General features: G+C 40.9%; 1 protein-coding gene across 1 annotated transcript in view; it reads left to right on the forward strand.

The window, feature by feature from the left end:
- The window catches only part of ABCA13 (ATP binding cassette subfamily A member 13), a 520,700-nt gene that overhangs the window by 302,250 nt on the left and 202,625 nt on the right, over window positions 1–15,825 (forward strand). The window contains exon 43 of the mRNA XM_010374424.2: window positions 6,045–6,294. Within this exon, the coding sequence (XP_010372726.2) occupies window positions 6,045–6,294 (250 nt within the window). The remainder of the gene's footprint in view (window positions 1–6,044; window positions 6,295–15,825) is intronic.

Consider the following 15,825-nt stretch of genomic DNA (forward strand, 5'->3'; position numbering starts at 1 on the left):
TGAAGTCTTGATGTAAGATTTTGCCATTCTTATTTAGAGGACATATTGTGTGCCAGGGAAAACTGACCTAGAATGGTTAGCATCAAGGTGTGTTACTGGACTTAAATATAAGAATACTTTGTATATTAATGCACAAATAAAGAGAAAAATGAGTCTGAAAAAAAATAAAAAAAATGCAAAAAAATATATATTATATAATATATAAATATATAATCAAGTATATATAATTATATATTATATAAAAATATATATAGATATATTTATACCAGAACAAAGATTGAAGAGTACCCTATCTAACAGGGAAGAAATTATCTGTCCAAAATGTTCAGTGTATTCAGGCTTAGCCAGGGCTGGAATTCAGGCATCCTAATGGTAGAGTGTGTGACTTCCCCTGTGAGACATTTACAAAATTAGTACCCATCTTAATGGTGTCTGCCTATTGAATTAAAAGTACATTTCCCAAGGAAACCTGTAGTACTGTTAAGGTTTCCATGCAGCTCACCTGATTCCATTTCACTGACTTGGTGAGACAGATACAATAATTTATGTCTTTTCATGTCTGCCAATTATTCTGAAATCCAGCATTATGACTGGGGTCAGCAGAAAATAGCCCTCATACCCTTTCTGTAACCAGCTTAGCACGTTTCTGTCCCATAATCCATGTCTTTGCATGAGATTTCTTCTATTTATTCACACTCTGGTTACCCTCCCTACCTGTCACAAACATCTTTTTATTTTTGAATTGTTGGCATTGGCCAACTCCTTGAAGAAGCTTCCTCTTATCTGACATTATGTATATTTCACTGTGTTGTTCAGGTTTCTCTGACATTTTTTTTTTTAACTAGTTTGACTTTATTATAAGACCAAGAACTTCTCGAAACCCTTATTCAAATAGTTAACCCAGCACCTAGCATAGCACTTGCGCTAGTAAATACTCACTGAATTTAATTCCCCAAATTTAACTCCTTTCACAACCTCTCTTGAACTGGATTTATTTATAAATAAATGAACCTTTTGATCTACATTAGTTCAAAGATCCATTTCAGCACTAGAATCCTGTAACTCACTGAACAGAGAATTATACTGTTTCTATCTCATAAAACCATGCTTTATTTCCTGAATAAGTGTACAGTCTTTACAAAGTGATTTATTGTTTACAAGATGATTAAGTGTTCAGTGCTGAAGAAACCCAAAAAATTGTGAAGATTAAAGGAGTCATAATCTCACCACAAGAATATAAAGCTTTAAGTAGGTTATAAAATACTTATATACCACCTTCACTTTTTAAATTAAAAGCTTCCATTTTATCAAATGGAATGTAGGGTTTATGAATTATTGGATAAAATGCAACTTTACACTAAAAGCATAATATCAAAATATTGATTTTTACAGTTTAATAGTAGTAGTTTTAGCAAATTATCTTCATTCTATATGTATTACTTTGCAACATTTTTCATCTGATATATGATGAGTATTTTCCTCTAATTTCATATGTGATGTTTTAACCCTCTCTCATTTTTTGTTAATACACGCTGTTAATACCTGGGTCATATTCCCTCTCTCACTCATTTTACTGAGCCACCTTTCATGTTCATTTTTTAAAAGATTATGTAATTTCATCTTAAATTGCTTTATTCACTCACAAAATGTAATAAACATTCTCTATGAGTATTTATCTATACTATTATCTTAAGCAGATTAGTATATTTTACTACATCATTGTATTGTCATTTGTTCAGTTAATACCTACATATTAAACATTTTAAGTTGTTTCTTGCCTCTTGTTATTATATTCTTTTTTCTCTTTCATTTCTTTTTCTGTTTCTGTTTCTTTTTATTTTTTTTTTGGAGATGGAGTCTCTCTCTGTCACCCAGGCTTGAGTGCAGTGGCGCGATCTTGGCTCACTGCAACCTCTGCCTCCCTGTTTCAAGTGATTCCCCTGCCTCAGCCTCCCAAGTAGCTGGGATTACAGGCATGCACCACCAGGCCTGGCTAAATTTTGTACTTTTAGTAGAGCTGGGGTTTCACCATGTTGGGCAGGCTGGTCTTGAACTCCTGACCTCAGGTAATCTGCCCCGCCTCGGCCTCCCAAAGTGCTGGGATTATAGGTGTGAGCTGACAAGATGTAACAAATCACCTGGCTTATGTATATGATGAAATGTTATTTTTTATAATAAAACTCTTGTATTGAGATTAAGCAAATCAAAGGTGATCCATATTTGTCTCCCATAGAAAGAGCATACGGGCCGGGCGCAGTGGCTCAAGCCTGTAATCCCAGCACTTTGGGAGGCCGAGACGGGCGGATCACGAGGTCAGGAGATCGAGACTATCCTGGCTAACACGGTGAAACCCCGTCTCTACTAAAAAAATACAAAAAATCTAGCCGGGCGAGGTGGCGGGCGCCTGTAGTCCCAGCTACTGGGGAGGCTGAGGCAGGAGAATGGCATAAACCCCGGAGGCGGAGCTTGCAGTGAGCTGAGATCCGGCCACTGCACTCCAGCCCGGGCGACAGAGTGAGACTCCGTCTCAAAAAAAAAAAAAAAAAAAAAAGAGCATACGAATCTGTTTTCCTACCAGCAGTATATAAGAAGATCCATTTCCTTAACCTTCAATAATATTAGATGTTAACATTATCTTTAATCTTTACTATATTGATAAATTATTGCTTTAGATTACAATATTTACATATTGGCTATTTTGTAAATCTTTTGTTAACTGTATATTCATGAACATTGTGTGCCCATTTTCCTTTGGAATATTCATCTTAATTTTATTGACTTCAAAGCATTATGTTTGCTAAGCTTTATTTTAAAATCTTGAAGAACACTTGGATGAACTGGGTAGTGTGGAGATCATGTTCTTGGATGCTTGCTGAGACTTTGATATTTAAGCTGTTTCTCATAGGTGTTAACGTTTGAAAACTTGCAACCAACTGATCAAAAAAAGAAAAAAAAATTCTTTGGACATTCTTCCCAAGCAACAGGGTAAATGGGACTGCATGATTATGGATGAAACTAGAGTCCTTGAATGTAATTGCACTCATAAGTCAAAGAAGGCAATTCATAACAATTTGGCTCAGCATTTTAATTTTGTCTGTTAAATTATTCATGTGAATACTTTCATGAGTTAAGCCATGAATATTTGATTGGTGGTTGATTCATAACCACAAACTATATTAGCCCTTTATTTTTCTCATTTATGTCCAATTAACATATATGGGAAGGTGGAGAAAATTTATTCTTCTTAATATGAGAAACATCTTTCCCCACAGACTTATTGAGGCTGTCTGATGAACATTTACTATGACTCCAGGTCAACATTACGCCTGTTCTGGCAGTTTAATAATTGTTCTAATAATAATTTTCATTACATAGAGGGAAAATATTACAAATCTCTTCTTTGCAAGTGAGGAGATGACATTCAGAGAGGTTAAATAATGTTCCAGAATCCACATGATATGTTGGTGGCTGAGATTAGATTCAAATCCAGGATTAAAAAATTGAATGTTCCCCACCCCACAGTGGCTCTGATGATTGTTCTCAATGAGCCAGGTCAGCGTGCACGTAAATCACCACCCTCTGAGTCTGCTCTATAGCTTCTCTGTTACCAGAGTAAATTGCTGAGTAGATATCCAATACCCATTTAGTCATGTCAGTTTTGTATCACTTAACAAAAATCTCTTCTGTCAAATAAACAGGTATTTACAGCCATTTCCCTGCTGTACACAAATATGAGAAAGTGCACAGTTTGGCAGACAGCTAAGAATGGGTGGCTAGATGTAAATGTCAAAAGCTGCTACATAAAGGCTAATTTGTGGGTTGTGACATCTGGTAAACTGTGGCTATTCAATTCCTTTTAAGCCTGAACAAAGTATGGCATTTTACCTTGTCAGAGAAAGAGCTTCTTAGTCAAAGGACTGTGAAGATATCAAGTAATTATCTCAATAATTACTTTTAGAAATCCAGGGATGGGCATCCAAAAACATCCCAGTTATTTTAGCTTGAGTTAGATAATTCATAGATAATTCATACATATATATATATATATATATATATATATATATGTCAAATTTAGTTTAATGACATACTTTTTCCTAGCAGTATAATCTCTCTATATGCTGACTTAATAACTGCTTTATGAGAGCTGTATGTGGCTCACCATTGATAAATGCATTAAATCAGTGGTTCCATAGCCTGGCTGAGAATTTTATCTTCTGGGAAGTTATAAAAACACATTTTTAACTCTGAGTCTCTGGAGATTGGGATTTTTTTTCTGAGATAGGGCCTGGCAACCAGCATTTAAAGTGTTCCCTGGTGAATCTGATAGGCAGCCTGGTTTAGAAACCACTGCTTTAACCACCTAATGCCTCATCCTCATTAGAACTTTACTCATTAAAATTAAACATGAATTTGCCTTATAATTTGGAAGTCTAACATGTGACTCAGCCCAAGCAACTTCTGGGTTTGAAAGTCTTCTGTCCAGCACAAACCCTGAAATCCTTAAAAATGGGTGTGCGGGTCTTTCTTGTCTTGGTTTCTGACCACCTTTAACTCTCATCTCCTGCCACTTGCTACACGTATGTGCCACATTCTGCTCCCTTGCTATTCACAGAGAATGACAGGCCTATTTATACCTCCCTGTTTTGATCTTTAGACATCCATATTTTCTTTTCTGCCTGTAAACTCCCAGGGATCTCAAGGATTCCACCTGAACGTCCGAGCCACTGGGCCTGTTTCTCTTTTTCCTCAACATCCCAAGGACTCACTCCTTGGTACTGACTCTTTCCAGCCTGACACTTTGTTACACTGTGCTGGGTTATTTCTTTACATTTTCATCTCAACCCCTATGTTGGGGACAGAAACCAAAGAGCCCAGCACCTGCACACACTGGGCACTCAGTAAATATCCCAAATGAAGGAGTTTTCTCAGATATGCATTGTTATCCCCATGATGCCTCTACAACTCTCTTCTCAATGCTATGACAAATGATTTCTCTTTCACATGGTACAGCTTTAAAAATGTTCTCTTTTGGATCTTCAGATTTGTTTGCTGCTCCCTATTAACTGTGTTTCAGTTTGATATTTGTGAGCAGTGCAATCTGTTTAGTACATCTGTTCTTTATAAGACTGCCTTTCTTGTGAAATAGTTCGTACTGGATTTTCTGGAGTACTTTAGAGTCGATCACTGAGAAAAACTATCACCACAGCTGATTGATCCGGGTGAGTCCTGCTTTGGACGTGGTTTAAGACTGCAGTCCATGGGCCGCGTCTGCCTCTGCTCCCAGCTTCTCATCCTCACAGTGGACAGAAAAGCTGCTCTCCATAGCTTGTTTGGAACGTGCAACCTCAACTCCAGATTTACTGAGATTCGCTGGTAGAGGCCCCAAAGGATCACTCTTGAGGGAGCGTGGCTGGATGATCAGCAGATCAGTGATGCACAGCTCACGCTTTCCTTTCGAATTTTGCTTGTGGACCGCTCTGATAGCTGAGGATGTTTTCACATTCGCTGTGTCCCGCAGAGCAGGGAAGCGGGAGCAGCGAGGCCCAGGGGGCAGGCGCCGGGCTCTCCTATGCCCTGCGGGGAAGTGGAAGGCGCAGGGGAGCAGGGATGGTGGAACTGAGGAAAAGCAGGCCGTGGGGTTATTCCCTGAATGAATCCCGAGCCGCACGTAATCTGGGGTTTTCCCAGGAACGACCTGGAGTTAAGAACAGAGAGGAAAAAAGGACTGTGGAAGAGGGGAGGAGGAAGCAAAGGGGCAGCGTAGATGTGTCGTCCAGTCTAAGCGCAGCGGAGCGCACACGCCCTGCTCCTGCCACGCGTTGCCCCGAGAGACTTCCTCTTGCATTTCAGGCTTCCCGCCCAAGGCCCAGTTTCCGCATTTTATGTGTGCATAAAGGGGACCCTCAGGGGACCACTGATGGGGTGGGCCTGTGTGGCATTCCCATGGCTGCGTGATGCCGCAGGGCCACTGAGAGGGCAAGTGAAGAAGTGCAGTCACTTATGAGGAACTGACCCAGCCGCCCTTCCTCCCGCCCGTCTCGCAGGCGGCTCCCCAGCACGGCCCGCACCTGTGCGGGGCTTCCCTCTGCTCCGTGCACAAGTGGCGGCGCTCCTGGCCTGGAGGCTCCGCCACACGCTGCGCGCCGGGAAGAGCACCCTCGCCGACCTGCTGCTGCCAGTCCTCTTCGTGGCCTTGGCGATGGGCTTGTTCATGGTGAGACCCCTAGCCACCGAGTACCCTCCCCTCAGACTCACACCTGGACATTACCAGCGGGCCGAGACCTACTTTTTCAGGTAAGTTGTTTTCGTTCCTTTATGTCAAGGTGGATTGTGAATTGCAATAGCTTTGACACTTTTGAGAATTCTAGATAAAAACTTGAAATGTAAATGTTTTCATTATTTCCGAGGTCTGAATTCACGAGGAGATCCTTGGAGAAACTCTTGCTCCTCTCAGGCTGTCTCAGGGCAGGCGCTTAAGGCCAGTGAGGCTGCTTGGCCTCCGAATATCCTGAGCTTCTGACCCCTCCTCATGGTGGCCGAGTCCCTGCGCGAAAGGGCGCATGTGGTGACCCGCTGACCTGCAGAGGGCCCGCACACCCTGCCCCACAGGAGGGCTGGATAGACTCCGGAATTTGTAGGATTCTAGAACATATTAGATATATGTGGTATATTTCACAAGGCCCTCCACAGTTGTTTCTGGGACAACAGCCTCACGGTTGTACACTCCTCTCTGACAGCAGGGACGAAATGGAAGCCCTAAGCCTCCCCAGGCCAGGGTCAGTCGAGCAGGATCTGTTGCCGGTGCGTTCAGAAGAGCCTGGGTTTTTGCCACCAAATGAATTAACTAAAGAACTCAGAGCTTTCTGGGTTGCAGATTCATACACAAGGGTTGGGGACCTAAAATGGAAACCCATCCCCTAAGTTCCTTTGCCTTAGTTTAGCGGGCTCCTCTCTAGATTCGGGACAATCTGTGCAGAGTCAGGGAGGCCCGCCTCCTGCCGGACACGGTCATGACTGTGATCCCAGACATTACTACATTGAACATGCAGAATCGTCTTCAAGGTTGCTATAATTTTTCACAGTTGGGATGGGGAGACAAATGACTGGTTTACAACTGCACAAGCATACTGGCTAGGCTTTTCATCATGAAAACAACTAAGAGGACAGTGTCCTGCTTTTGTCAAATATATATGCTTATTAAAATAACCAGCTAATCTCTAAGAGCCTACTAATATTTGTGTAATTTTTGTAGTGATGTGTAATTTGGAATTAGATTTAAACAAATACAGGTACAAAGTAAAAATCTATGGTAAACTCTTCAGTTTGTTCCCTTCTTGTCACACTCCTTAACTATAAAAGAGCTGTCACTATTTTGAGTCTTTTGATTATAAAATATGTTTCTTGAAGAAAATAATACAAAGCACAGGCTAGCCAAAAAATAAAATAAAAAACAATCACACGTAATTTTACCAGAGATATCTACTGTAAACCTATCGGGATAATCTGCCGCATGATATACATAATACTTGTATCTACATGCATTTGTGTTTTTTATCACAATAAAATTACACTATAATACCCTATGCAACTCTTTTACACTCCATAATATTTTTGTATCTCTTATTTTGTGTATCAGTACAACCACTTTACTCATGAAAACTGCAGTACCCTGACTACTGAATGATTCTTTAGTCGTATGTTGTTGGAGGCACATTAATTTATTTAAACAATCTCTTTTTAGGGGCATATAAAGGTTTATTTATTTGTTTTTATTTTCCTATTATAGGCAATGCTGTATAAGAATCTTTGTTTAGTTAGATTTATGTGACTACTTATTCTTACCATCATACATTTCTGGTAGAATTTTGGGGGGCAAAGGCATCAGTATTTTTATGGTAGATATTGCCAAATTACCCTTATAAATGTGTACCAACTAACAGTCTTATAAAGTCATCGATTATTTTCTTCAACAGATATTTATGGTGCACTTACTACATGCTAGGTACTGTTCTAGGTGGTAGTTATATGTGTAATTAGAACAAACCAAAACCCCTAGTTTAGTGGGAGAAAGGAAGTTCAGTTCTCTAAACTCCAACTAATAGTTTTGATAGTCCAAACCTGATATTTCATTGCTTTATTAGGCAGCTCTTTGATTACTATTGAAGTTGAATATTTTCAAAGTTTTTTGGTTATTTAAAATTTTACTTTACATGTTGAACATATTAAGCATCATCTATATGTGTATTTCCACATCATATTTTGCTTCTAACTGTCTTCTCCTTCACCCTCTCCCCTCTCTCGACTTTACCTCTTGCCTTTTTCTTCTGAGACTGTTGAGAATTTCTCTACATGGTGTTTATTTCACTGATACCATTTTCACTTGACTTCAAATAACCATTCACTTTCTCTACTGCATTATTAATTTGACGATTACATTTTTCATTTGAAAGCATTTTTCCTACTCTCCCAGTATTCATTTGTTATTGAAGTAATGCACTTCAAAATTATTTTGAGTCTGAGAATTAAGATATTTTAATATTTTCTTCTGTTTCTAAGAGTTACTATTTTAAAGTAAGATATTTGTTTGTTCTAATTTTTCATAATGTTACTTAAATTATGAAACAGAGGCATTCACATATCTGGAGGTTTATTTTCTCATCCTTACAGAGGAGTCCTGCCTGCACAGGCTATAGAGTACCTGCTCCATCAGTGACTGCAAGTGCCCCACTTCTAATGGTTAATTTCTGTCTAAAGAGAAAGGAATAAGCTTACATTTTCTCAGTTTTTATTTTAGTAGAATGGTAGTTTAGTTACTTATGAGGAAAAAGTGAAAAGCTACCAGAGAGCATCCACATTGATGGAACATTTTCTTGCTTTTTGCTATTATCAGTAATGTTTGCAGTGATAGTCAAAAATTAGTGGGGGAGAAGAACAACTATCATCATTTTATCATTTTATGGCCGCTGTAACTGCTCTTGTTAGGAACTCTCCACTGACATTCAGGACTTTTCTTCTGCATACTGGATCCTCTCTGAGTGTGTACCTTGATTTCTCTGAAGACAACCCCTGTTGTTTTGCATTTGTATTAAACTTGCCTCTTTCCACTTTCAAGTGTCCTCGTATGAGTGATAAATGGTGTGGCCATTCCTTCTTTATTGAATCTGAGCACCATGGTCTAAATCTTGGCACAGGAATGATTCACAAAGGGGCCCAGATTTTCACATCTCATAGTCCTCCTGACTCCCTGTGTACACAGGCCACCCGTGGTCACTCAGCACCCATCCTTGCTGCTCCAAATGTGGGACAACCACATTTTATAACATCTGTGAACCGTCTCCTTGGGAAAGCATATAGGATTGCCATTACACTCCCTCGCTTTCTCCTTAGGGTAACTCCCTGTTGATAGGTGCGTAATTCAGGCCTGCATGTAGCTTTCAAAAATCATGAATGCATTAGCTTTGTGCTGATTTGAAAGGTACATATAAATCTTATCTTATTAGTGTTCTGACAATTCTCAATAGAGCCCCATGCTTCTAAAATGTTAGAGTTGAGAAAATGCAATTATATATCTACATTAAATTCGCTAAAAATTTCTTGCAGAATACAAATCTTCATAAAAGCACAAACCAGAAGAAATGCACCAGAGAGGTTCTCTTCTGCCTGAATCCTCCTACAAATGAAGGGGACAGATGACACCCCGCCAGCTTATAGAGGATTTGAGCATCTTGGGCCCAAACAAACCTGGGGCTTTGGCAACTCAGTCTCCAGTGGTCTCCAACTCACATGCTTTGGTGGCCAGGTGGGGAGTGAAGGCATGACATCCACAGGGCTGTAAAGATGCTTGTTTTGTGACCAGACCTCCACAGCACATTGACTTTATAGACTGTGAGGAAGAAGAAGAAGTATGGGGCATATCTGTGCTGGTTTGGGGTCTGGTCAGCCATTCATGACTCAGGCTTCTGACTCAGTTTTATTCTGAATCAACTTGCTCTCTGACTACTGTTTTAAGAGTGCTCCAGAAATTCTCCCTCCCCACTAAGAAGTGTGAGAAAAGGGTGGCAGGGCCTCTGTGCCTGTTCAGGGTGGAGGAGAGCAGCACAGGGCAGCCCCAGAGAAGTTAGAGGAGGGTGGTGCAGTTCTGAGAGATACAGTGTGAACACAGCTGCGCCTGCTTGCAGACATCTGAGGTTGGTAAGACCTGACGGACCTGCTCAAAACCTTGAGCAGCACCATATTGTCCAAGGGATGATATTGGCACATCTTAGCATACCCTACAGGTCCTCCTGGTGCCTCTGCAGCCTCTGCCACTCCCTTTATCTCATTCTCTGAACTTCAGAATGACACAATCATACATGATGTTGCTGCATCTCTCCCAGTTTAAGGAAATGGAAACTACCTTCCTCTTCTCAGTCCTCTGCCACTCCCACTGTATACACTCTAATGTTCCCAGCAAAATAAGAATACTTCCAAAATCTGGCTCGGATGCCCCCTTCCAGGGATCCTCTGTGGCTGCTCTCTCAACTGAATGTCTGTCATTGTTGCATGGATGTCACTGTGGCTTAACTTAGTGCTGGAGATTCTTGCCTTCCTTCCTTCAGGGAGACTTCCTGGAGGGTAACGATCAAGCCTCCTTTATATCTGTACCTTTAGTTCCTGCCAACATGTCTAGAAATGGTTACTTTCATTAAATCCTTGTTAAATTGAAATACTCAATGAAAATGAAATGTACCAAAAATGTCTTCCAGAAATTAACTTGGACAGGCAGCAGACAAACAAATGGAGCATGGAAAGACAGCTCTCTACACATTAATAATATAGAATATTTAGACTCCATGACCTCATCTTCTGGGATGGGGCTCTTAGTCCTTACTAGAGGAGATGCTCCTAAATACACTGCTAAGTTCACTGCATTAGAAAAACCTGTGGGTCCTCCTTGAACATAGACCTGACCCTGGCCCACTGTCTGCTGAGTTTGTTCCTACCCCCAAACTCTCTCTCTTTTTCTCATAGTTCTCCAACCAGAAAAAGACCTAGAAGGAGCAAGTGTAGGACTCCAAGTCCTGGTTGCTATACCAGTTCTTTAAGAACCCAAGAGGGCCAGTGGATGTATGTAGCCAGTAAGTGCCCACTGTCACCATCTCCTTCTCCTGTTAGCATGCCAGCAGAAACTGGGTGCCATTTTTAGTTTTCTAGGGCTGCTACAGCAAAGCGCCGCAAACTGAGTTACTTAACAGAAATGTATTTTCTCACTGTTCTGGAGGCCAGAAGTCTGAAATCAAAGTGTCAGCAGGACCATATCCTCTCTGAAGGCTCCAGGGGAGAATCCTTCCTTGCCTCTTTAGCTTCTGTGGCTGCAGGTGATCTCTGGCATGCCTTGACTTGTGGCAACATCACTCCAGTCTCAGTGTCCCATCTTCACGTGGCCTTCCTCCTGCCTGTCTCTGTGTCCACATTTCCCTCTTAGAAGGACACCTGTCATATTGGATTTGGTACCCACTCTAATTCTATATGAACTCACCTATTTATATCTGGATAAACTCATTCCAAATAAGGTCACATTCTGAGGTTCTGAGTGGGCATGACATTTGGAGGGAAATCATTCAACCCACAGCATTTCCTCCAACGTCTTCCTTAACAAATACCACTAAACTTGACAAATCTCTTGGCCACTTGCCTATAGTAGAATCTCTTGGTGTTCTGTACAACTCACTCTTTTCTGTTATATGTAGAAGGATAACAGAAATTAAATTAATTGAAGACTGACAGTGATTGTTGGTGTATGTTCATTGGTGTTCTGTCATCTCAAAATCATCCACCAGGTTTTGCAAAATGGTCACTGGGATGTGACAAATGTATCCTTGATGAACCAGTGATGTTAACATTCATAGAGAACATCTTCAATTATTTACATTCTTCTCCCCATATATGTACAACTTCCTTTTATGTATGTGGCATCTTTATCACGTGAGATGATAGTGACTGCTTCACTTTGTTTCAGTAATTCAGTGAGAGGACGAATGGAAAGCAATTGGACAATTGTTTGGAAGAAATACAATGAAAGTTATTTTTCTTCTTATTCTTAGTAAATACTAGGATGGACCTAATATATCATCTGTGCTTCTGAGTGGGATGGAGAGGATGTAGTACACTCACTAGTAGGCTCTTGGAAGCCTTTTTTCTGGCAGAATAACATACAAAGTGCTGGTTGCCTCTCTGATCTCATTTCCTGGTTGCCCTCCCCTTGTCTGCAAGGTCTGCCTTCACACCAGGCTTCGTCCAGGTCATGGAACATCAAAACTCTGGACTGACTTTGCATGTCCGGTTGGACACCCCAAGAACATTCTTCCTCTCAGTCATGGCACAGAAGCTGCCTTCTCAATGCAACTCACCCATGGTCCCTTTACAGTCCAGTGGGAAAAAATAGATGGTAAACAAAATAGCTGAAACTAGTTGCTTGACTTAATTATGTATACATTATATGGGGACAAAGTCCAGCACTGAGTAGGCGTTTTTAAAATGTTTACCCATGACTGAAGGTATATCCTTCATGCTCTACCCAACCATGCATTTAGGATGTACTTCAGGGCCCCTCACCCTGGGTGAACTATTCTTCAGCTCGACCCACCTGAGATTCAGTAATTTGTGAATTGCTGTTAGTCATACCTCTTAGTGGGATGAAATTAAAAAAAAAAAAAAGAGAGAGAGAATCCCTGATGACGACATTCTCATTGTGAAGAGAGTGAACTCACAGATGTTGGGTGAACTCCTTGGTTGGCACAAACAGGACCCAGAATCCATTTCAGGCCTCCTGGCTCTAATTCTCATTCCACAAACACTTAGAAGGCCATAAGTTCTATCCTCAGAAAGTTTACAGTCTAGCAGAGAAATGGTCTATACAAACAGATGGGCAAGTCTTATAGGTAGATACCTGGTGCAGGGGTTGTGCATAAGCCACATGAGATCTGTTTGGGGTGTCAAAGAAGGTTTTTTTAAGGCTATGCCCCCTAAATTGCTTCTTCTGAGATAAATAGGTGTTTTCCAGACATGGAGGAGAGAAAGTTTCTTCTCTCGTACTCTCTCTAAAGGAAGAAGTGTGAGTAAATGTGAAAAGTAATGAAAGAAGTCTAGCAGAAACCTTGATGGTTTCTGGCAGGTACCATAAGGCATTCTAAGGAGAACTGACTTTATTTTGCAAACACAGTGCAGGGAGGCATTAAGGAGTTCTAAAATCTGGGGAGTGATATGAGGGGGATTATTTTTGTAGCTTCCGGGTATGAAGTCTGATTTGAGCAGTCTATCTGAGTCTCTTCCACTCATAGGTGACTTTTTCTGTCTGGAGTTGTGTAAGATTTCTTCTTTATCCTTGGAGTAAAGGATTTTTCCCCCTACTGTTTCCTCATCAAAACTGCGGATTTAAGTCTTTTTTCAGTTCAAGGTAGTTTTTTTTTTTGGTAATTTTTTTAGGGGGGTGGGTACGGGATGTCACTTTGTTGACCAGGCTGGAGTGCAGTGGTGTGATCTTGGCTCGCTACAACCTCCACCTCCTGGGTTCCAGTGATTCTCCTGCTTCAACCTCCCGAGTACCTGGAATTACAAGCATGTGCCGCCCCACCTGGCTCATTTTTGTATTTTTAGCAGAGACGAGGTTTCACCACGTTGGCCAGGCTGGTCTCGAACTCCTGACCTTAGGTTTCCTGCCCACTTTGGCCTCCCAAAGTGCTGGGATTACAGGCGTGAGACACCACATCCTGTCAGTTCAGGGTAATTTTCTTCTATTATTAATCTAATTTCTTCACACCTATTTTTTCTTTACCTCCTTTTAGAATTCCTATCACATCTCATGTTAAGGTCTTCCAAATCCATCTTTTAATTCTTTATCTTTCCTTGAGGATTTCTTTTTCCTTTTTGTCCTCCTTCTGTGTGGCTATTTCTTATACATCACTGTTTGTATCTATACAGTGGCTATCATCTTACTCAATTTCTACCTCTAATATTATCTTCAGGAAGCCATTCTTCTTGGTTTGAGAAAGTCCTGTGTAGGCATGTGCTTCTGTGGTTTTTCTTTTTTGTTTTTAACTTTAAAGTGTGTATTCCTGCAGCACCTTTATTTTTCATAAGTATTGGCATTGTTTGGGTTTTTCTCTGGTTGCTGGGACCCCAGGACATGTGTTTGTTATTGCTGTTTTGACAGATCAGATAAGGATGTTGCCTATCAACTAGATGAAATTCCAAGTCAAAGCACATTTTCCTATGTAGAGCAGCAGCTGGGCTGCCAGTCATGTCTGTTTTGTTCAGGGAGGTGGGGACCTTTGCTTCCTATACTCTGTCTCATTTAGGAATAGAAGGCATCAGCTCCTTTAATTAAGCTTTTTCTTGACTACTGAGGTTCAGCGAGAGAGGGGAGGCTGAGGTCACTGGAGATTTGCAGGTCTCTGAGGGGCACACTTCCCAGAATGGGTCCTTTCTGGTCCTTTCCCCTGGATGCTCTGCTCCTGTTCTTCACATTGCATTCATATGTGGCCTGGCCTGTGGGGATGATGGCCCTGAATTTGCTTGGCCAACAGTAAATCCCACAGAGCCCAAGACCTCACCTGGAACCAGAAATTTATCAACACCAAAAGCTGGTTAGATCAGGAGGGGTTGAAAGATTGGAGGTGAGAGTGTAGGGAAGGAAGGAAAGAAGGAAGGAAGGAAAGAAGGAAGGAAGGAAGGAAGGAAGGAAGGAAGGAAGGAAGGAAGGAAGGAAGGAAGGAAGGGGAGAGAGCAGGCTGCTGTCTTCCCAGATGCCCCAGTGTATCTCAAGGTTGGTTTGATCTTCGTCTAAATCAGAAGCTCTGTGGGGACTTGTTAACCAGGAAGGCCCATTAGGAGTGCGCATTTGTTCAGCCAAGCTCCTTGGGTCACTCTGGTGCACATTAAATTTTAAGAGTTGATTATTAGAGAGAGTGATTCCGTTTATGAACTTCCTCGAGAATCAGGTAGTAATTTTCAATTTCTAGAGTCTAGTAAGGACAGATGTCAAGTGTTTCTAACACAGGGATGTACTTTAAAATATAGCCGGGAGTTTGAAGGCAACAAAAGAGGGATAGTTTAGGAAAAAGCATTTGAATTTTGTGGTGACAAAGATACTTTAAAAAGAAGCTTGTATTTCCTAATTTGTTAGAAACCTGAAGGCTGTTTATACAGAGGTCACACTGCCTACTTAGGACACATAACTTTGTTGTAAATTGCAGCATGTTCCACCGTTGTGTGTTTTTGGCCATAGCTGTAGGAAATTATATTAGGACAGTTGTAAACCATACGAATATTTTAAAATCTTTATTAAATTTTATGCAGCGGGGAAGATAGTGTTTTACTATAAATACTTATTCTGGATTTGGATGCCACAGAGGTGTTTTCATTTTAAGTTTCTCTGGAAACAAAGTCCTCCTCAGCAGAAATACAATACTAATTTGATGTAATACATTGCAATATCTTTTCAATTAAATTTTGTTTTTGTTTGAATGGTAAGAGTTCAGAAAGGGCCAGATTTAGGGAAGTAAAATAATTGGATAGAGATTAAGGATGAGGTCAATGAATTCAGTGTGTTTTTAACATATCACAACTTGTTCAACACATCATTTATGAGACCCTACTGAGTTCCAACACCTACCCTAAGCATTGTGCCTTTTCCTCAAGGATTGCTTCATTCCAGTAATGAGAACAAGGGTAAGCCTCCAGTTCAACTCCAGTGAAGATGTGTACTAAGGCCACCAGGCAGGACAAATGGAGCAGAGGAGGCAGGGAGGACTTGTCGTGGAATCGGTGTTCCAACCAAGGTTTCCA

This window comes from Rhinopithecus roxellana, chromosome 6 (assembly GCF_007565055.1).
Source record: "Rhinopithecus roxellana isolate Shanxi Qingling chromosome 6, ASM756505v1, whole genome shotgun sequence".
Lineage (NCBI taxonomy): Eukaryota > Metazoa > Chordata > Mammalia > Primates > Cercopithecidae > Rhinopithecus > Rhinopithecus roxellana.